This window comes from Neovison vison, chromosome 6 (genome assembly GCF_020171115.1).
Source record: "Neovison vison isolate M4711 chromosome 6, ASM_NN_V1, whole genome shotgun sequence".
Classification (NCBI taxonomy): domain Eukaryota; kingdom Metazoa; phylum Chordata; class Mammalia; order Carnivora; family Mustelidae; genus Neogale; species Neogale vison.
Genome location: NC_058096.1, coordinates 18,457,761 through 18,480,217, shown reverse-complemented (window position 1 = coordinate 18,480,217; position 22,457 = coordinate 18,457,761). Strand labels below are relative to the sequence as shown.

The window sequence follows — 22,457 nt, the reverse complement described above, 5'->3', positions numbered from 1 at the left end:
CTGAACCACTGCTGCCTTGAAAGCCACAAGTCACTGCTCCCCTAACAAAATGGATCCCATGAGCCACACTGTCTTCGTGGTGTCCCGTCTCCATTTCATACAAGTATGTCTAACCGGGGACCTAGGATGCCTGCCTGAGCCCCCAGCTACAAGGAAATTTTGGAAATTATGTTTTACTCTTCTCCTTCTACTCTACGGAGAGAAGATCCATAGAGTGGGAAGTTGTCAGAGTGGATGTTCAAGCAGTGCTAGGTATTCAAAACAGGAGAATAAATATCTACTTAAACAGGGGTTAAATTATTTTGTTATTTTTCTGTATGGTCAAAATAGTTCATAATTTTTTTTTAAAAATCGAAGTATAAATTCACCAAGGGGATGGGAGAGGAAAGCTGCAGCAGATGAGAAATTTCCAAAAGATGGGACTAAGAACAGCAGAGATGTCACCACTTAGAATGTGGAGAGAGCCTGTCAGAAGAGACAGACAACCTGCCCAGATGAGCCTGGAGAAGCTCCGGTGGTAGAAGACAGAAAACAGAAGGGCTAAAAAGAAAGGAATTAGAAGTCTATATACAAACCAGCTGACCTTGACCCCACATCCCCTATCAACAAAGACAGAAGGGCATGAACCCCAGTATTTCCCCCCAGGTAAACTAATGGAAGGATCTCATGAAGTAAGTGGGAGCACTATCTGGGAAGAGTGAGAGCAGTCAGTAAAGACATCTATGACCAAGACTGAAGAGCTCTTCATTCTAGCATTGAGAAAACCCCCATCATAACTGTCAGTGGTATAAGAAGTTCAATTAAAAAGATTAGGATATAAATGAAAAAAAAAAGAGGAGGGAGGGGAAATACAGGAGACCAATACAGAAGATCCAAAATCTAATAAAAGGTATTAGAGAAACAGAAAAGAAAAATATTTAGAAATAAAAACTTCCTAGAGCTCAAGAGAGGTCAAAAAATAAAATAAAAATCTAGATATAGAAATAAAATTTACCACTTTATAACACCAAGAACATTAAGATCCTAAAAGTATCCAGGGTGTGTATGTATGTGGGTATATGGCAGGGTGAATGGTATGGAGGAAGGCAGGGTTTCAGAGAATAGCTTACATAAAAAGGAACAAAATCAGATGAGTATCAGATTTTCATTAGCAACATCGCCAGAAGATACTTGAGTTGCTTTCAAAGTCTTGACAGAAAATTGTTTTTCAATCTGTAATTCTCTACCAGCCAAACAAGCTGATCAAACTTAAGTTTGCAAAACAAAGGGCTTAACCTCTTAGATGCTTTTTCTCAAGATGTAACTTACTATGGACTCCGGCACAATGAAAAAGTTAGTAAAGCAAAAGGAAGATACAGTCTCTAGGAAGAAGTAGATCCCACCCAGGAAAGAAATAAATTCAGAAGAAACCTGTGCACTACACCCAGGAAGAAATTTTTTGGCAAAACAATTTTTTTTAAAGATTTTATTTATTTATTTGACAGAGAGAAATCACAAGTAGATGGAGAGGCAGGCAGAGAGAGAGAGAGAAGCAGGCTCCCTGCCGAGCAGAGAGCCCGATGCGGGACTCGATCCCAGGACCCTGAGATCGTGACCTGAGCCAAAAGCAGCGGCTTAACCCACTGAGCCACCCAGGTGCCCCTGGCAAAACAATTTTAACAGACTGACAATCAAGACTTGCCCCAGTTGCCCCAGTCACAGGAAAGCAGAACTCTGTTATTGGAACTGTCATTTGGCAAAACCTTTGGGAGGCTAAGATCTGGTAGCATCTGCCAGTAACTCTATCGGAAATCCATTCCTACAAAGTATTTATATGTGAGGCAGTGCAGAGGACGAGTGAAGTTACTTGGGTCCAAATTCCGGCTTTGCTATTGGCCAGTTCTATGGTCTGTTTCCTCATTTACAAAACAGAAACACTTTCTCAAACGTTGTGAGGATTAAATAAGAGATTCCATGTGAAAGGCTTAGCATCATGGCCAGTATATAATGAATATTCAGTTAATTAGTAAATTCTCAGTTAACCTATCCACAAAACACTTGCACTTTTGTACAAGAATATTTATTGTGCCATTGTTTAAAATGGCAAAAATGGAAACTAGTATGATCTTTTATGTTTTTAAAAGATCCCATTTGTATTTATACATCTATGTTTATACATGTAGAAAAAGGACTGAACAGAGAAAACATGTCAAAGCGTTCTATCTGGGGAGTCAGAGAGGACGGGGTTGTTTCTGCACAAAATCTTTACTGTGAACAGCATAAGTTGTTTTAAACTTTAAAGAAAGTAAAAAGTAAATAATAATAATAGAGGTAAAATAAACATCAGTATAAGTCTTAGGGAGAAAAAAGATAGTTAATTTTCTTTTTTTAAGATTTCTTTATTAATTTAGAGGGAGTACTCAAGGAACGGGAGGGACAGAGCCAGAGTGAGAGAAAGAATCCCAAGCAGACTTCCCCCTGAGCATGGTGTCCATATGCTGAGCACGGAGCCTGACTCGGCTCGATCCCATGACCCCAAGGTCATGAAACTGAGCCAAAACCAAGAGTGGGACACCCAACCGAGCCACCCTGGTGTCCCAATAGTTAATCTTTATAAGAACACACAAATATTTCATATAAAACTTTTATTTTATTATACATATTTAAATTTTAGGAAGTTATTAGGTCGATGCACTTTCCTCTGTAGGTTTAGTTTGATCTTCAGTTACCTGTAAATACATGAATACTTTACTTTTCTAATAAATAACCACTTTTAGTTTTACTCTTCCCCCACCATTTTAAACCATTCCACAGTCCTTTTCCTATAACCCTTGGTCTTTCTCCTTCATTAGTAATTATTATAGAAAGTTAAGCAGAAAAAGAAGAAAATGCACAAGGCCAGGTTTCCAATATAGATTATCGTGTAAAGTACAACAATTTCATTAAAAATACAATCTGAAGCATAGAGCTAGGCTTCTCCAGTCTGTCATTTTATTTTTCAATTACAAAATGAAATCACTCACATAAGAAAAATACCAGCAATGCTGTCACACAGTATTTTAAATCAACGGATTTTCTTGGGAGGTATAATTCTATTTTAAATATGGTATATTACAGGTTTAGTAGAAGTAGGTATCTGTAAATCCACATTTCTACTCTGTGTCACTCAAACACATCAAACAGCTAAACTTACTCCTCATTACCCTGACACTCACCCCACCTCCAGCATTATTTATCCCTGTGAAGGTCTCTACCCAGCTGCCCACACCTGCCATTAGAGAATCCACTGTTCTCTTACGTGCATATTCAACCAACAGTCCTACTAATTCTACCTGAGTGACTCTCACTGCCACACCAAAGCTTCAGGACCTCACCACCTTCTATCCCTCTAACAGGACTGCTAGTTTAAATCACAGCTTTCTTCCATGCTGCCCCAGAGTAAGCATTTAAACACAAATAGCTGACCCATAGGTTACTTCCCTTTTCACATTCCCCAGTGACCCCCAATCACTTCCAGGAGGGGAATGCAAATTCTTTAGCATGGAACACAAGCCCCTCTTCATACGCTATTTCCAACAGACTTTGCTGGATTCGTCACCCACCCTACAGAAGACTGTACATTCAGATCCATCTTATATTCCTCACTCTCTCCATTCCTCCATCTCTCTAGGCATTATCTCCTCTGAGATAACCACCAACCCAACCCCAAGCAAATTATCTGCCAGGCCCACTTTCAGTCATCCTCTAAGCCAACTTAAGCAACTCCAATCCCTGGGAACCCTCCTTAACCAATCCTCCAGCTTAGCCCGGGTCCTTTGCTGTATGCCAGAATTCCACTTGTACACCCAACTGTCAGCTTGCAAGTCTAGTTTCCATTAAAGTAGCCTCCCTGAGGCCAGTAAGTAGGTTTTGTTCATTTCTTTACCTACAGCTCCCGGCACATAACACACATTCGACATATCTATGCTAGTTGAATCAATGTACCATATGTTTAACCTACTCCCTTAAAACAAAATGGACAGAAGGAAACTGAACCAGAACAAATGTTGCAAAAACAGCTATTCCCTGATTCCTATTACATACTCTAGGTTACTACCCCTACTATTTTTCTACATCTATTATAAACTCCTTTCTCCTCTAGTTTCCTAACCTAAAATGATGATTATGGTGAAGGGGATTAAGAGCGCACTTAATCGTGACAAGCACTGAGTAATGTATAGAGTTGATGAATCGTTGCATTGTACACCTGAAACTAATATAACACTGTGTGTTAATTACACTTGAATAATATATATGTATATATATAAATTAAAAATAAATAATAAAAAGATAATTGTTACCAAAGAAACAAAATTTTTCTATCCATTCAAAAGTACTTTCTTTTCATGAGGAAATTATATGTACTCTTTACACAAGAACATTATGAGTAAGTGCCTCAATAATAAATTCTATCTGTAAATTCATTAATAGAGACTAGGTTGTACATCATCATAAAAAATTATCAATACTTACCAGGTAACCCATACACCAAAGGTTGGGCTCAAAATTTGCCATGACACATATATAATAAACCCTGAATGGGTTAACTAACAGACTGAATGTAAATGCACTAGCAAAAACAACTGAAAAACCGTATGAAGAGATATATAATCAAGTGGAAATTGTAAGAATGGATATTTGTTTGGAGGTCACTTTGCAAATGGTTCATGAAGACAGTAAGACTTGGATGAGTACTGAAGAACAAGAAGGATGTTCACAGAGAGGAGGAGAAAAGGACAGAGAGTCCAGACAGAAAAAGTGCCATGAACAAACAAACTTAAAAATAAGTCTGAGTTAATAATGTTAATATATATTTGAAAGTTACTGAGAGTAGATTTTAAAAGTTCTTACCACACACACACAGAATATGTAACTCTGTGAGGTGATGGCAATGCTAACCTTATTGTGGTAATTAGTTTGCACTACATACATATATAGAATCATTACAATGTACATCTTAAACTTACACAATGCTATATATATCAATTATAAAGTTGGGAAAAAATAAAGTGATATAAGACTGCAAACTAAAAAAAAAAAAAAGAAGAAGAAGAAGAAAAAAGATAGTCTGATATATGCTTGCAAGCTTGAGTGGAAAATCAGGGTAACTAGGAAGGGTTCATGAGGCCAGATTACATGGACCTGCTATTCAATGATGTACGTAAAGAACGAGCACTTAGCCTAGGAAAGAGTAAATAGGGATAGAATAGGTCAAGAAATACAATCACTCCTACTGGTGAAATCACAATCATCCCTACTGCATCAGTTTAAAGGCCTGACACAGAATGAACTACAAAACACAAGTACTCAAATACTATTCTTCAGGACATCTGCACATTTAGTATGTCAACCAATGTCAAGGCAGTTTCAAAGTATATCTGACAAACTTTAATCTTCCCATGCTCATTAGGTTTACAAAAAAATTATCAAAGACCTAATTAACATCACTGGACCCACTAAGAACTATTACTACTATAGAGCAGCATTCTTATTCTTCAAGTTCTACAGTATCATCTCCATGATATTAACAAACAAAAACGGGAGAAATGCCAAATTACGACTATTCTCTTGCCAAGATACTACTGGGGTCACCAACTATAACACTGCTTTAGCTATTGAGACAACTAATTACTTTTCTCTTTTGTTTTCTTTTCTTCTCTTTATTTGTTGTGTTGTTGCTTGATTCCAGTAAAAATTTCTTCATGGAACAGTAGTTATTAGCCGTCAAAAATACTTACCATTTTCCGAGATCTTTCCAACAACTTATTCCATATCGTAAAATGTGCCTTGAAAAGAAAAGATTCACTATGAATTAAATAAAGCAATAAAGTTAAAATAAAAGGAAATGAGTCTGAAGTAGGTTTTAAACAAAACAAATACATAAGAAGTCAGGCGGTACTAACGAGCCTAAGCAGTTACAAAAGTAGATTCGAGGAGGGGAAAAGGTACTTTACGGGACAGCTGCTGTGTCTGGCATGTAAGAAAAACAGACGTAGCACTGAAAATGCCACTCGTCCTCTTTTATCCTTCCTAGTCATCACTGTCACAGAGAGCATTCCTTCTAATGGGAAGCAAAACTCGGCCTCAGTTTCTCACAGGCTGTAGTTCTTTCCCTAAATAGCCATTTTCCACAAACTAGAGGTCATCCTTCAGACCACTAGCAATCACAATGAGAGGTTCATCAAGAACTGGTGGTGACCAGTGCTGACTGACGGGGACACCTTCACACTGAAATGGCAGTTTTAGAAGATTTAACACATTACCTTAAAGAACAAGTAAAAACTAATGGAGACAAAATAATTATAGAACCAATTACTTAATCCTTAAAAATTGTATATAGTTGGGGATTCTCAGAATGCACAGATGAAAACTGTGTAAAATGCATTAAGGACTGCATCAATTTTACTAAGTCATTTAAAGGTGATACTGAGGGATACGGGTGGGCCAGTGACTATGTCTCACTGAATGACCTGGTAAAATCTATGATAAAAGATAAAATTACTGTATGTACATGTAAGCCCTTCTGGAGAAAAGAGCAGCACTATATGTTTAAAGGGGAAACCACACCTGACTCCAGCAGAATGGACAATGGGTGCAGACCCTCCGGTGTGGCTGGAAGACGGTAGATGATGGAGAAAGTGGTATGAGAGGTCAGAGAGGCAGGCAAAGGCCAGATAATGTAGGGCTTTGTGAGACAACGTACAGGGCTAGGATTTTTTTTTTTTTTTTTAAGATTTTATTCATTTCAGACAGAGAAGGAGAGAACACAAGCTGGGGGAAAGGGAGAGGAAGAAGCAGGCTCCCTGCTGAGCTGGAAGCCCAATGCAGGGCTCAATCCCAGGACCTGGAGATCATGACCTGAGTGGAAGGCAGATGTTTAACCATCTGAGTCACCCTGAGTCACCCAGGTGCCCCCAGGGTTGGGATTTTTATAAAAAGCCCCTGGAATGTATAGGGCAAAGCGATTACATGATCTGATTTGTATATGAAAAAGGTCATTCTGGATACTAAGTAAGGAATGTGCTTCAGGGGCCAGAGTGAAATCAAGAAAGGGGTAAAGAGTAAGGCGGGTTGGAAAAGGTGGTGGTAGCAGATGTGATGCTATGCGACAGAGGGACTCCGGGCATGTTTCAGTGTTAAGAATTTAAAGGCCTTGCTGATGAATGGGACAGAACATAGATGGGAGGGAAATGGAGAATCAAGGATTACCTCACAGCTAAGTAGATGGTGTCATTTACTGAAATGCAGAAAGCTAGCAAAGGAAACGGGTAGCGGAGAAAAATCGAACATGTCAAGGACAAATGCTAAAAAGTACAAAATGTTGATGAATGAGATGAAGGATTTAAATGAAAAATATACTATGTTCATAGACTAGAAGATACAATTTAGTAAAGACATCAATTCTTCCCAAATTGATACACAGGTTAAATAAAATTCCTATCAAAGTCCCAGTAAGACCTGTCAATACAGAAAGACTAACCTAAAATTAAATGAAAAGGCAAAGAACCTAAAATAATTTAAGCAATTTTTATAAATAATAACACAGGATGAATTATTCTACCTGATTCAAGAACTGTTTACTGCTACAGTAATCAAGACCATGATACTGGTAGAAGGACAGACACAAAAACCAATGGAACAGAATAGAGAACCCAGAAATAGAACCATAGGGATATGCCCAAATGATTTTAACAAGGTGCCAAGGCAATTTAATGGAGGAAGGAAGCCTTTTTAACAAATGATGCTGGAACAATTTGACATGTACAGGCAAGAAAAATGAATCGCAACCTGAATCTCAGACATTATGTAAAATTTAACACAAAATGGAACACATAATTAAATATAAAACTGTAAAACTGTTAGGGGGGAAAAAGGAAAGAAAATCATTGGGCTCTAGGTCCAGGCAAAGAATTCTCTGAATCAACACCAAAAACATGATCCATAAACAGAAAAACTGATAAACTAAACTTCATCAAAACTAAAAACTTCTGATCTTCCCAACTTCTAATCTTCTGTTAGAAGGATGAAAAGATGTAATTACTGACGGAAAATATACATAAACTTGTTATATATATACAATGAAAGACTAATAGCCAGAATATACTAGGAAAAAAACTCTTAGAAATTCAACAGCAGTAAAAAAAAAAAAAAACCCTAATTAGAACATAAACAAAAAAAATAAACAGACATTTCACCAAAAAAAATATACAGATGGTAAATAAACACATGAAAAGTTGTTCAACACAATTAGCCAACAAGAAAATGCAAATTAAAGCTACTGTATGAAATCACTACGAGCCTATCATAATGGCTAAAAACAGTGACAATGTCAAATGCTGGCAATGATCAAAAAACTGATTACTCACACATTGTTGATAGGAATGGTCAAATGGTAGAGTCACTCTGGAAATCAGTTTGATAGTTTCTTAAAAAACTAAGTATATGCCTACCATATGAGCCAGCAATTGCACTCATGGGCATTTATCCCAGAGAAACGAAAACATATATTCACAAAATGTTCATAGCAGCTTTATCCATAATAGCCAAAAAACTATAAATATATATATATATATATATATATATATATATATATATATATCCTTTAACAGGTGAATGGTTAAACAATACACAGTAGATCTATACCACAGAATACTATACAGCAATAAAAAAGAACCAACTACACAACAACCTTGATGAATCCTCAGAGAATGATGCTGAGAGAAAAAAGCCAATCCCCAAAGATTACATAATGTATTATTCCATTCATGATATTCCTGAAATGAAAATTTGTAGGAGGAGAGAGCAGACTAATAGTGGCCAGAGGTGAGGAGGTGGAGGTGGGGCAGAGAAGAGTAGGTATGCCTATAAAGGGCCAACAGGAGAGAGCCTTGTAAAGAAATTGTACTATATCCTCATTATGTCAATGTCCATACTCTGGCTGTGAAACTGTACTGTAGTTTTGTAAGAAGTTATCATTGGGAAAACTAGGTAAAGGTAACTTGGAATCTCTATATTATTTCTTATAACTACATGTGAACCTACACAGATTTTGAATTATCTCAAAATCCAAAGTTGAATTTTTTTTAAAAAGGCATTAACAAGGAGTGGGAACAATATGGAAATTAACAGACTCTGGGTCATAAATAGATTAGGAAAATTAAGGAGAAAAGTCAGCCAAACCTAAACCTGAAAGACATTCCAGAAGGCCTTACAATATGTACTCCAGTAATCTTCAGTGCACCCTCCTTCCCTATACTAACTCGAAAAATTAAAATTACTATCCCAGTGTGATTCAACTTTTTCAACTAGTATTTCTTTTGTGAATGATCAGTTTACATTCCAGGGAAAATTGTTTTTATCATAAACCTGAATTTACAAAGTATTACTGTCACACAACTTAATGAAAATTAAAATGTCTGTCCTTCAAACTGTTATAAAATCAAGACCAGAATCACAACCACCCCCCAAATTGGACGATCTGAAACTTTAAACTTTACTTACTCTTAAGTGTACGGGTAAAGACAGACCCTGGAATCTTCGTACAAGACCCAATGGGGTGGCTTGAAGATTATGAACTGCCGACACTTCATACTGGAAACAAATACTTGTTCTTGGGATAAGAGGACCTTCGCTCACATCAATGAAGTCACCAAACCTGATTTGATTTTAAAAACAAACACATTAAACCTCAAAATGAAACCATTTACAGTAGTTTAGAAAAAATCTATTTATTCTCTTTGGGACAATGTCCCCAAGTCAAGAACATTTCATGTGGGTCAATTCAGTCTCTACTGCTCCTGACACAAAATTTCAAGTGAGGAGGCTAAAACTATGAAAATTAAAGTCAAGTGAACCCTGTTCTTCATTAGCACTGATAAAATTTTACAGAGATTTTTAAGACCACTGAACGCATCATGCTATCGAATGAATCCAATTTCTAAAACCTTGTAATCTATAACCTTGTAACAACTCATTGTAATAGAGTTAGGAACTCAATGTATACAACAGATTGTCCGAAGAGCAGCTTTGTAGAAAAAAATTAACTCTGAGCCAAGAAAACATGAGACGGAGAAAAAAAGATTTAGGTCACGAAGTCACTTCTGCGCACGCACTATGCATTGTCTTACCTCCCTCATCCCTGTATCAGAAAGCACACTCCTAGTTTACTTACTTATATGTAACATAAGTAGTAATTAGTATTGACATTTGTGAATACACATGAATTATGTTCAATTCGTAGCAATGAATATTTTGCCCAATTTCAAAATTAACTTTTGAAAATCCCATTTTTAAACAATGGTTTTCAACTCTTAAACAATGGTTTTCAACTCTTGAAATGCTGAAATAAAAATAACAAACAATAGAATGAGGAACAGAAACCAGAACTGCTCCTGAAGATAATTTAAATCATCCAGTTACCACTCTACAAAAACAATGAACAAAGCAACAGAAAATAAGATAATGAGAATAACAAATTTGAGTACAAATGCATCTTTTGCAGTCATACACCACATTGGGTAACCACAATAAAGCTACATCTTCCTACAAATTAGCATGACAGCCAATTTATTTTTCCTTACCTGTGTAGCTTAACTATTCTCTCAGGGTTCTGAGATGCCTTCTCTTCTATGAAATCCATTTTGTACCTAAAAAGTGGCAAAGAAAAAAAAAATTTACTTCTAAATATACAAAATTTTTAAAGGACCCCTCCCTTTCTCTTCCTCTTTAGCCATAGATTTTTAAAGAGAAGGGTTTACACTTGGAGCCTCCCCTTCAGGCCTCACGTCCTTCAGTCTGGCCATGGTGTCACAACTCCACCAAACTCCATCTCTCCGAGTGCTCTTTTCCTCTGGCTTCCATGACACTCCCTACTGCTTAATACTTTAACTCTCTGGCCACTCTTCCCCCTCTCCACTCTCTAGTGGACCTGTCCTACAGCCCCTTTTCACTAAGTAACCTCCCTGGGCTAGCTCCTTAACATGCACAGTTTTAATCCCACTTCTGTTTTCCTCCTTCCACAGTTCAGCTTTTAATCCACATCCCTCTTATGAGCCCTGAACTACGTATCTAAGACCCTCCTGAACATCTATTAGACTGTTTCACAAGTACCTTACACTCTGCAATTCTCAAACAGAGCAAAAATTTACTCCTTCTTTTCCTGCCAAATGTATTCTTACTCCTGAGTTTCCTAGCTTAGTAAATGACACCACCAACTACCCACATGTCTAAGTGAAAAACTTCAGAGATTTCCTTGATTCCTGCTTCTCCTGCCACACCCACTCCATCCAATTCATTGCCAAGTCATGTCAATTCTACGGCCTAAATGTTTCTCACATCTACCCAATCCTGTTACTACAGCTAATAGCAGAGATGGAACTGCACAACCCAGGTTCAAATCATAATTTTACCACTATAAAGAGCCCTCTTTACCCCAGAGCTAAACGAGTATTAGGTGGGTGTATGGCAAAGTTGGGAAGCACAAGTTGATGTGGAAACATCATTACTTACTGCCATACCCCTTCTGCCAAAGCCCCTCATACATTATTAAGGGAGCCAGTTCCCTTAATATTTGTCCCTCTTGCCCCACCTCTAAGAGATGCACATGTCCCCTGGGAGTCAAAGCCTTGTAAGGCTCCCCCTACAGCAGGCCTAATCACTGACCTACCTTAACCATCCAAAATTCTCTGTCCCCTAAAACTTGCCCCCAAACCATCCCTAAACCTCCTTCCACACATTCAACTAACTTTCCTACAAGCCCTCCTAGACTTGTAAAGTGGAGTGGAGGGAATGGGAAATCTCACTGAATGAACATCTAGAGTACACTATGGTGGCTATGGAGCACTTAATGTAATTAGCCCGAACTGAAATGTGCCTTAAGAGTAGAGGGGGGGCGCCTGGTGGCTCAGTGGGTTAGGCCTCTGCCTTCAACTTGGGTCATAATCTCGGGGTCCTGGAATCAAGCCCTGCATGGGGCTCTCTGCTCAGCTGGGAGCCTGCTTCCCCCCTCTCTCTGCCTGCCTCTCTGCCTACTTGTGATCTGTCAAATAAATAAACAAAATCTTAAAAAAAAAAAAAAGTAAACTACATGAGATTCTGAAGACCTAGCATGAAAAACTAAAGTATCATCAATTTTGTAATATTGATCACATGCTGAATTAACATTGTAGATATATTGTTTAAATAAAATGTATTACTAAAATTAACTTTACCTTTTGACTTGTTTAATGTAGATACTAGAAAATTTAGTTATACAGATGGCTTACATTACATCTCTATTGGACAGCATGACCCTAGAATTATAGCACAGGAAGTGTCTTGATATGTTCTAATAATACAAGGAATTTTCTTATAGAATCAATGGTGCTTTGGGTCTATAGAACTACCTGCAGTCTAGTTCAGTTAAACTAGTATGTTCCTACTGCTTTCTTAGTACACTGGTTCCAGCATATGAGAAATATTATATACCAACCCTATGCAAACTTACATCTCATTTTATAAATACCTAAAGAAATTCTAACCCATAAAAAAAAAAAAAAAAAAAAAAGAAATTCTAACCCATAACCTTGAACGAACTGCAGGGGTATATTCTGTCTTAAGAATCTAGTATCTATGTTATTTTTTTGCAATGAAGATTTCCCTAATTAATTCTAATTTCAATTAGATTAATATTAAAATATAGTTTATGTTGTTACAATTAGTAGAAGAAGGTAATGTTTAAGTTTTCTGAGTGAGAAAGGGGACTGAGGACCCAGGGAAGATTTAAAATGTTGGCAAAGAAAATCCACCAGATGAATAATTCTGGTGCAGAAGACTAAGACCTGGCTATGTGAATGTTTTACTTTGTGTTAGCTCCCTCCAGAGCACTGGCATTCTCTATCTCACCCCCGTCATTTAAAGAGTAGGAGGGTGAGAAGGAAAAGCTGCCAAATGAACAAAATGGTACAGTTCCGTGGATGCTATCACTTCATGATGAAAGGAAAAAGGGGAAACACACTGCAATGCTGCTATGAAGTGAAGGACTTCTTTGGTCAAAGAAACAGAGAAGTAAGACAAACAGAATTATCGAGGGGAGGTCTTTTCTCTGTGAAATAAGCAATGAGATGAATCAAAGTAAATAGGCTGGTACAGAAAAAGAGATCTAAGAGCTAAAAATAAGTGTCCTATACACATCAGATATAGAGATTCTTAAGAGCTAAATTTTCTTCATTACATATAACTTCAGGAGGTTGAATCTCACTTCCAAGGGAGCCAACACTTACTTGTTGTGCTGAAATATTTCTAATGCCACTTTTGCTTCCACTTCCAGAACTTCAAATGGAAGATCTTTATAAATTAAAGTGTGAGCATCTTTCGTGAAGGAACGTAGGTTCTCCTTCAAAATGAAAGTATTAACTTTTTGTAACAATTGACTTAAAAGCATTTCTCCATAAGGCAGATAAAACTGTATGCTAAATACTATAAATCCAACTAAAAGAAAAAGCAAAAGCAAGTTTGTTAGGAGTTATTAATTTATAACAATTAAGTATTCAGACCATAAATTTAACTATGAAACTTGCAATTTACTTGTAATTAAGATATTAGCCTATATTAATTATTATAGATAATCCTACAAAGAAATCTTAATAAAGATTTCATTCAAATTATACAACCCTTACAGTTTATTAAAACATGACGCAATTAAAAATGCTAATAAAAAGATACAAAAATGTGTTTACATTTTAAGTAAAACTAAGCTTTTTTAAATGAACAGGGAAATTATTGTTTGTCATTCAGAACATTTTACCAGGAAATATAATGTCATCATTGGCCCTGCCCAAAATATAGCATACATTTAATATAAAAATTCATGTTTAATAAAAAGTCACTTTTATGCAATTAAAATGACTGATTAATACACATTAACAGTATTTATGACTTTTAATAAAAGCTGTAATTGAGTTTTCATACTATAAATCATTACTAATACAGAAAAGACCAAGCACTGTTACGCAAGTAATTTTTGTAATAAAATTCTTTCCATAAACTTCCTATTAGATTTTTTTTTGCATGAAATGACTCTTCTCCATTCTTAAAGGGACAATTTATAACAAAGCCACATTCATGATTTTATACAACTGTTACTTGAATGTAACTCTCCACCACTTTTTCTAAGTGATCCACCCAACCCCATGGTGCCTGTAATTAGTACATTTCTTTTTTATTTAAAGTTTTACATTTAAAAAAAGGAAAAGAAGGCAGCAAGTTTCATACATAATGAGAACTCTTAATCTCATTAGTTTTTACTTAACCCCCCAACAAGTGAGAATCCTTTCTTAAATTTGAGGGCATATCTGAGAGAGAAATTATACTGACACAAGTGCAGAGATCACAAAGAGTTCCGATCCCTTCCCTGTATCCCCCTGCACCCTCCACCTTCCTTTCTACATCTCTTCCCTCTCCCCTCTCTCCCTTTCTCTCTTCATTCCTTCCTGTTTCCCTCTGCTGTCCTTGATATTAACCAGTTTAAGCAGGATTATACAAGAAATAACTTCCAAAGCCAGAATTACTAATTACTAGACATAAAAAAACAACTCCAAAATTTTGCAATAAGGAATTACAACATTTCACTAAATCTAAAATATACCACTAAGAAAAAACGCTACCATGCTATCTACTGTAAGATATATTTTTTTTTCCAGAGATGTTAAAATGTAAAAAAAATGTACAAAGTGCATTGATAAAATGGTATGGTACATCACCTTTCCTTTCCTGATCTCCAGACTTCCATGTGTAAGACATACAGTTTTGCTTAAGAATCAAGTATTTGCCTCTTCTCCCCAGTGATAACTGAATTTCTAGGTTTGACAATTTAAAGTCATCAGTATACTCTCCTTACAGGGCATCTGATCTAAATCCTCTTTGTTAGCCATGTGCTACCCAGTTGCCAGACCAACAAGGACAACACTCATTACACAATCAGATCATTCACCAACTGTCTAGTTTGTTGCTATCTGAGTTAGCTTTGTCAAAGCCTGATTCTTAATTCACTCTATCCTCTACCCTCTATCCCTCCTTTCAGGGTAACCTTTGTGTATAGGGAGATCTCATGGCATGCAACAGGCTAAAATCGTTTAGGGCAGTGGTTTTCAAATTGTGCTCGGGTGATTCAAGAAAGTAAGGCTCCAAGCTTCCCACCACTACATCAACCAAGATGGTTAACCTTCTCTATTTTATATTCTGGGCATCTTGAAAACCACTATCTTAAGAAACAGAATGAACAATACTAGAAAGAAAGTACTTCAAGTAGGACACAAAGCTTCCACACAAGTGACCACATTGTGAATACCCTCATTCATCTGCCTCTATCTTAAATTCACTGAAAAAGCCAACAACACAGGTAGGGAGGTAGGTAAGTAGGGTCTTTTAAATTAAATATTCTTAACATGCAGTAGCATTCAACAATTTAGGACTCATTCTAACAACAAAAGGCCCAGATTCTAAAATTAATATTCCAAACACTATACTTACTTTTGTTGGCATCCACTCATCAAGTCTCTTATCCAGAACTACATCATAGCAGAAGGCTCCACAGATTACTGTAAATCCAACCAAAATGAAAGGCAAAGTCAAATCTGTTACAGTAGAGTGACTTATTGGGAACCAATATTTAGACCATAAAATGAAGGGCCAACAATCTCTCTGCACTCTACAAACTATAAAACTGTCACCATTATCCCAGCTCTTGCCAAAGTTCTACAACTTGGCCCCACCCAAAAAACGAATTCGCCTTTTGTTAACCCAAAATCACGAGTATGTTTTTCAACAATGTTGAAACAAGAAAACATATGTTTTCTTCCAGAATAGTATCACTACAGAGATTTCAAATAGTTACTAAACATAAAAATTCCAAAAGAATAAGATATTTAATATGTAGGTGAATGACTAAATGGACATAAAATGTTGAATTTTTTGTGTTCTAAACTTCCTTATTTTTGTTGTTTTGCCCGTCTTAGAATCATTCATTGAGCTTTTTAAATATTTTTGGTATATATACTTCTATATATTTTTTTAAATTACAAATGTGATCCTACTGCACATACTGATGCAAAATCCTAGTTTCACCAAAATTACAAAGAGTGTAAACTCTTGATTCTTCCCAATATGGTTCCTCTCCAGAGTAATAGATGTTTCTGGTGAAATAGTGCCACCTAAACACAGCTTTCTCCAGAATTCTATTTATATTCTCATTTCTTCTTCCTCCACACATTTGATTTAGAAATACATGCTTAAAGGCAGGAAACAAACACGGAGACAATGTAACTACATGAAATTCATATTCAAAAGAAACATTCTCCTCGAATTCCATTATGTAATAACGGACTCCATTAATTTAATAAGACGTTTCATTACCCTTTATAAATGGAATGTATGTATGATAGCAGTATATATTATATAAAATTAGACATAAGCTAAAAAAAAAAAAGCATCTCTATAAAATATCAAAAATAGGTATCAAACCACTGAAGGATTATAAAAATATGCATGTGCGTGTGTACATTACCAGGAACTTCTGGAGCTCTGACCAAACTGACCACATATTCATCTTTGAATGCCCTCTCTATCACACGGCCCATCATCATGGCACAAGAACGCCAATAAGCCTGGGAAAATAAAATACACACAAACATAATACATACTAAGATTCACTAACATTTCTTCAGTATTAAAATTTAGGTTAACTTCTGACTTAGGAGCTCTTTCTCTGTCCATCCTCAGCATGTAGCAATAGGGAATATCAGACCATGACATTACCTCTCCCAAGCAACAGGCACAAAAGAATGTGCTGTTAGCAATGTTTCTGTGCCAGATGCCATGCACTATGTTATCAAACAATACATAGTTTTACTATCTGGTTGCAACTTTATATTTAACCCAAGATAAAGGTAACTTGTTAACAAACTTGTGCTAAAGTAAAAAATAAATAAATAAATAAAAAGTATTAACATAAACCTGTTTATACCATATATAATAGAGAGGAAAAACTCAACTTTTAAGAATTTATGACTCCTACACTCTAACTAACATCACATGGCACATCACTCAAGTTATTTGTATTTACAGCAAAGCAACCTATTAACTGGGCTTTCATTTTACCAGCACATTTGACCCATGGACAAGCTTAATGTGGGTATCCATGCAATGACCTGATCAGAGTCATAAACAGAAACACAAGTCCCACAGCAGACCTGCCCATATTATGTTCCATACTGGCACCACTATAACTGGGCAACTGACCTTCATAAGCACTTCTCACCCGAGGACTAAAAAACTGGGCTCACTTGGTTGTGTGCAGCAGAAACTGCTCCAGGATTTACTCTACAGAACCACATACCATATATTAAAAATAACAAATCCAAGCTTTGAAGGCAAGTAGCAAAATGCACCTCGTCTATCCTACTTAAATGTTTTTAATGTCTGCTGAACTCCGGAGTCAGAACACCTAGATTAAAATCCAAGCACTATAATCTCCTAAACTGGTAAGCTAGGTCAAGCTACTGAACCTCTCTTTGCTTCAGTTTACTTATCTGGAAAGCGGGAATAATAGTACCCATTTTTATGGGATTTTTATGAAGAGTAAATGAGTTAATACCTATAAATCAACTAAGATAGTGCCTGATACATAATTAATACGTGATGTGAGCTATTATCATGTCTATCATTTTCTTAAGTGTTTCATTTCAACATATACTTATTGAATACCTACTGTATGTAAGTCAAGAACTAGGTCCAACAGAGGACATAATCCCTGTCTTCACAGAGCCAAGAATCCAACGCGTTCAATGGTTCATATTGCAAGGCAATATTAAACTATTATATCTGGAGACATTTATCCAAGTGCTGTGAAGCCCTAAAGAGGGATTCGTTCTGACAAGAAGAAATTGACAACATCCCAAAGAGCAGGTAGCATTTTAATTGAACTATAAAAGAGAACTAGGATTTTAACAGGGAGGAAAGAAAACACCCAGAGTTAAAGAAGAACATCAGCAAAAGCCAGGAGGCTAAACCATTAGTGACCAAGGCCCTTAGTATGACCAGAGCAAAGAGGAAGTGGAAAGCTGCCATGAAAGTAAGCTCAAAAGCAAGGCGGGCATCAGATCACGCACAGGGCTTGGAAAGGAAGGGGAATAACTTTCATGTCCTTCCTGAAAGTTAGCAGGTAGGAAAAAAGTGACACAATTTTTAGTCATGTCACTTAATGAAAAACTCTTACAGGGCTACTCAGGAAGACTTTAGAATTAAAAATGGGGGCAGGACACAGAGTAAAAAAGTTACTGAAATAATCCAACAATGATCAAAGGCTGAATTCAAGCAGTTTTGGGAATGTAATGTAGAGAGTGATCAATAAATGTCAGTGCAGCAAAGATATGAACGTAAAGACAAGTTAAATAGTTTTTCTCACACCAAAATACAAAGAAAGGATGCCAAGCTCAAGGATTTTTTGAACTGTGGAAATGCCTAATCTAACAAGCAAAACATTGGTTATCTAGTACATTACATTTGACCTTGGCCACATTTAATGGTCTGTAGCAAAAGCATTTTAATTAAAAAAAAAAAAAAAGAAGAAGAAGAAGAAGAAAACAACTAAGGGGGAAAAAAGAACACAGAGGCAGAAATACCTTATTCACTTCTCCTGGATCACGATCTTTGAAAGTAAGAAATTCAATTTCACAGGATTTGGTCAAAGGTTTATACATGTCCCAAGGCTGTCCGTCCACAAGAGCCAGAATGGACTTCCTGCAGTACCACTCACTTAAATCTAGAGATTTAAAACAGATTGAAGGTCTAAATCTAACAGAACCCAAAGTGAAAACTTACATGTTTAAGTGCTCCATTAAGAAATAAAACAACAGAAAAGCAAAATTCTGCAATGACTTCCTTCAGGGGAAAAAAAGTCTTACAACTTACATCTGTAACTAATAAAAAAATATTCAACACATCCAATATATTCTTACTAACAAACTGCCCAAACTACTTACAAAAATCATTAAGGCTAAGTCTAATTTCAAATTAATCTGTCAATTATTAAGTAGTAAAACAATTTTCCAAGAGCTACACTTAAATATTAAGAGAGCAGTATCATGGATATATTTGGATATGTACCCACATAACTTTATAGAGAAAATATCTAAATATATATCCAGAGTACATCTGGTCTAAATGGCTTTGGGGTCTTGCGTCTAAACCACCTCTTACTTCCCTAACATGACCTGTTCAAGTTAAATACCAGTAACAGTTTTTAATTATCAGTACGAATTCACATATAAGCCCATCATCTCTGGCCTGTTCTTTGACCAGAAGGCAAGTGCAACTCCAACCCTGGTTAGATGTTTTTCAAGTACACAGCTACTCACAGAAGGGGTCAAGCTCCTGGTACAGGGTCTAAGTTCCATACAGAGGGGATCAGGTCTGGTTTTGTTCACTCATTCGTATATGCAGAACCTAGCACCATGCCTGTAGCATGGTAAGGACTCGCAAGCGTACTGGGTGACGTGAGAAGGTACGAACGACGAGCCAGCATCAGTGCAGGAGTCGTGCTGAGGGCGCTCACAGGCTTCGTCTCCACGTGCGAAACGTACAGCTCCTTAAGGACCTGTACTTTGTCTTAACCTCCTCTGTAATCCTAACGCCTATCACACAGCAACGGTCCAGGAATGTTCACAAAAGGAGTAAACAATGATCATAAGTACTAATTCAAGTCCCTAAACAACGGAAGATCCAGAGTAATACGCTAGCTTAAGCTTTTAACTGAAATTATTTATTACTTAAATGAAAATCATTACTGAGTTTTCCAAAAGTTTTTTTTTTTTTTTAAGATTTTATTTATTTATTTGACAGAGAGAGATTACAAGTAGGCAGAGAGGCAGGCAGAGAGAGAGAGGAAGAAGCAGGCTCCCCGCTGAGCAGAGAGCCCGATGTGGGACTCGATCCCAGGATCCTGGGATCATGACCTGAGCCGAAGGCAGTGGCTTAACCCACTGAGCCACCCAGGCGCCCCGAGTTTTCCAAAAGTTTAAACAATGCAGCTAGTCGTATATTTGAGCAAGCATGCTGGTGTACAGATCTATTTTGAAAGCTTTCTAAATTTCAGTATTACCAGTTCTACCAGAGGTACTTTAAAAGCATTTTGATGGGGGCGCCTGGGAGGCTCAGGTCATGATCCCAGGGTCCTAGGATAAAGCCCCACATCAGGCTCCCTGGGCACTGGACGCCTTGCTCAGCAGGAAGCCTGCTTCTCCCTCTCCTACTCCCCTGTTCGTGTTCCCTCTCTCGCTGTGTCTCTCTCCGTTAATAAATAAGTGAAATCTTTAAAAGTTTAAAATAAAAGCATTTTGATCACAAATAATCTATACAGAGGCCCTGTACCCTTCCTGTACACACTGAATCACACAGAGGGCACAGTGATCTCCTTTAAAATATGAACACAACACGTAATTTGACCCTCATCACATGCACCCCATGCAAATGCCACTGACACATTTACTAGGTAGACACATGACTGTCAAAACCTAGTATGGACAAAACCGTAACACACAAGGAGGCAAGTGGTAAGCAGGGAAGACTGAAAGGAGACCATAAAGAGCTAGGAAAAGGAAAAGGCGGCCAGAAAAGCTGGTTATCCGAGGCCAGGGCTGTCCCTCTACCCCAAATTTCTTTGATGAGCTCCCCACAGTGACCGCCCCCATCACCCCAGGGTGCTGTCGAAAAAGGGCAAGCACACTAGTAACACCTCTGCCTCCTTAGGCCTGGAACAGTTAACAGCACCCCGAACCCCGCCGGATTTACGCGAGTCCGGGGACCACCGGTGCGTGACAGGGCTGGCGTTTCTAGACCCACGGGGAGTCTGAAGAGCTCAAGGCAGCGAACAGAGAGCAAGATGCCCGATAAAGGAGAACGTCTCCCACCAAGTTCAGGGAGCAACCACCGAGTCCTCCTCGGAACCAATTCTTCCGCAGAGGTGACGTAAAACTGTCAAAACTGGATCCTGGTTCGCTACTTACGCATGGCACAATTGTAAGGAGTGGAAATGTTTTTATTCATCACAAAAATTGTGCCAGGGTCGGTTTTCCCAACGTGTTTAACTTCGATCTTCTCGGTGCGAGGAGTGAGGGACAGCTGCCTGTTCTTCTCTCTATTGAAGAGATCGTTCTGCATTTCTGTCAGTTCGGCCGGGGACAGGCGGGAGGCTGGCGACGTCGCGATCGACCCTGGGTGGAAGTGACAAGCCAGGTCGACGGGGAACGAACGCGTAACGCAGCGGGGATACCCCACCCCGCACCCCTCCTGCTGGACCGGGGAGGCCACGCAATTTTAAACCGCCGTTCGCCAAAATGCGCTCCGAGGTCAACCTGAGGCGCTTTCCAGTGTTGATGATGAAAAGGCCCGCGGAAGGGATCCGCAGCCCGCCAGACCCCCGCCAGACCCCCGCCAGGACCCCCGCCCTTCCACGCGGCCCCCTCCCCGCCCGATCTGCACCGCCCGCCCGTCTGCCGTCGTAGTCCGAAGTCGGCTTTACACTAAGCGGCCAAGAGTCCCCAGGAAGCTGAGTCCGAGTCAGACCCGTCGCTGGGAAGGTGAGCAAAGCTGTCGCCCTGGAAGACCTTGGGGACGAGAAAGCTCCAGAGCACGGAGCGCCCTCGCCAAAACGATCCATCCCCGAGCGGGAAACGCTGAGCTTGTTTCCCAAACCCTAAATGAGAGCGGATGTGAAGCACTCCAACGGGAAAACGAGCCCATGTCGCGCCGGGGACGCGGGGTCCTTCCCACACGGGCCCTGAGCTCCTCCCGCGCCCCCTGCGCCCCGAGGTCTGGACTCTCGGGCCGGGAGCCCGCGGCGGCCGCCACAGCCGGGACCTAAAGCGCCACCTCCGCCCTCAACCCCGTGCGTGGGACCTCCCAGGACCCGCCTCGGGCCCCATCTGAGCAGACAATCCCTCAAGCCTCGGTTTTTGTCCACTCGGACGCTGAAACTCACTCCAGCCAGCCCCGCCACTGGGGGCGGCCCGCCAGAGGCGCAGCCCCCGGATCCCCACGGCCATTGCCTCCTCCTCTGCCGTAAGAAGCGCCTCGCGCGGGTCCTCTTCTGCACCCCCGCCCCGGAAACTCTAAGCACGCACCCTGCGTTCCGTAGACCACATTAGTTCCGATGGCCCGCGCTCGGGCCGCGCGCCGCCGGTAGGGGGCGCGCTTGCGCCTCGCTGAAGATCATTGCCGGGAGGGCGGCGTGCAGAGCTGGGGCACGTTGCAGGGGCGCTTAGGGGGGCCTGTCCGCCAGCCCCGCGGGCTCTGCGGGGAAACATCCTCCCTCTTTGGAGTCGCGCAGTCTGACTGGCTCCCTCACCCGCCTGCCTCCGCGAGTTCGAGCCCGGAGAGTTGGACGAAACCCTTGCTTCCCGCAAAGA

The 22,457-nt window shown here is 39.1% G+C and overlaps 1 protein-coding gene across 3 annotated transcripts; it reads right to left on the bottom strand.

The window, feature by feature from the left end:
* Positions 1–2,609: 2,609 nt before the first annotated feature.
* Positions 2,610–22,131, bottom strand: MRPL39 (mitochondrial ribosomal protein L39). 3 transcript variants are annotated; one of them, XM_044251088.1, is made up of 10 exons: positions 22,031–22,131; positions 21,057–21,263; positions 18,675–18,814; positions 16,559–16,658; positions 15,526–15,593; positions 13,278–13,390; positions 10,599–10,664; positions 9,520–9,673; positions 5,757–5,804; positions 2,610–2,708 (listed from the first exon to the last, which is right to left on the bottom strand). In XM_044251088.1, the coding sequence occupies exons 1-10, from the start codon at positions 22,092–22,094 to the stop codon at positions 2,661–2,663; spliced, it is 1,008 nt and encodes a 335-aa protein (XP_044107023.1). In that variant the 5' UTR covers positions 22,095–22,131; the 3' UTR covers positions 2,610–2,660. The 3 variants fall into 3 exon arrangements, with proteins under 3 accessions (XP_044107023.1, XP_044107021.1, XP_044107022.1); XM_044251086.1 differs by lacking the exon at positions 22,031–22,131 and adding an exon at positions 21,532–21,990; XM_044251087.1 differs by lacking the exon at positions 22,031–22,131 and adding an exon at positions 21,572–21,643.
* Between the last annotated feature and the right edge of the window lie 326 nt (positions 22,132–22,457).

Excerpts from the sequence above, each read along its gene's own strand:
- MRPL39 (XM_044251086.1), bottom strand. The coding sequence starts at position 21,709 with ATGGATCGTTTTGGCGAGGGCGCTCCGTGCTCTGGAGCTTTCTCGTCC. Across the intron at positions 18,815-21,056 it reads TCCTTACAATTGTGCCATGC|ATTTAAGTGAGTGGTACTGC; the intron begins GTAAGTAGCGAA and ends TTAAATCTCTAG. Across the intron at positions 13,391-15,525 it reads ATGAGTGGATGCCAACAAAA|GAGAACCTACGTTCCTTCAC; the intron begins GTAAGTATAGTG and ends TTCATTTTGAAG.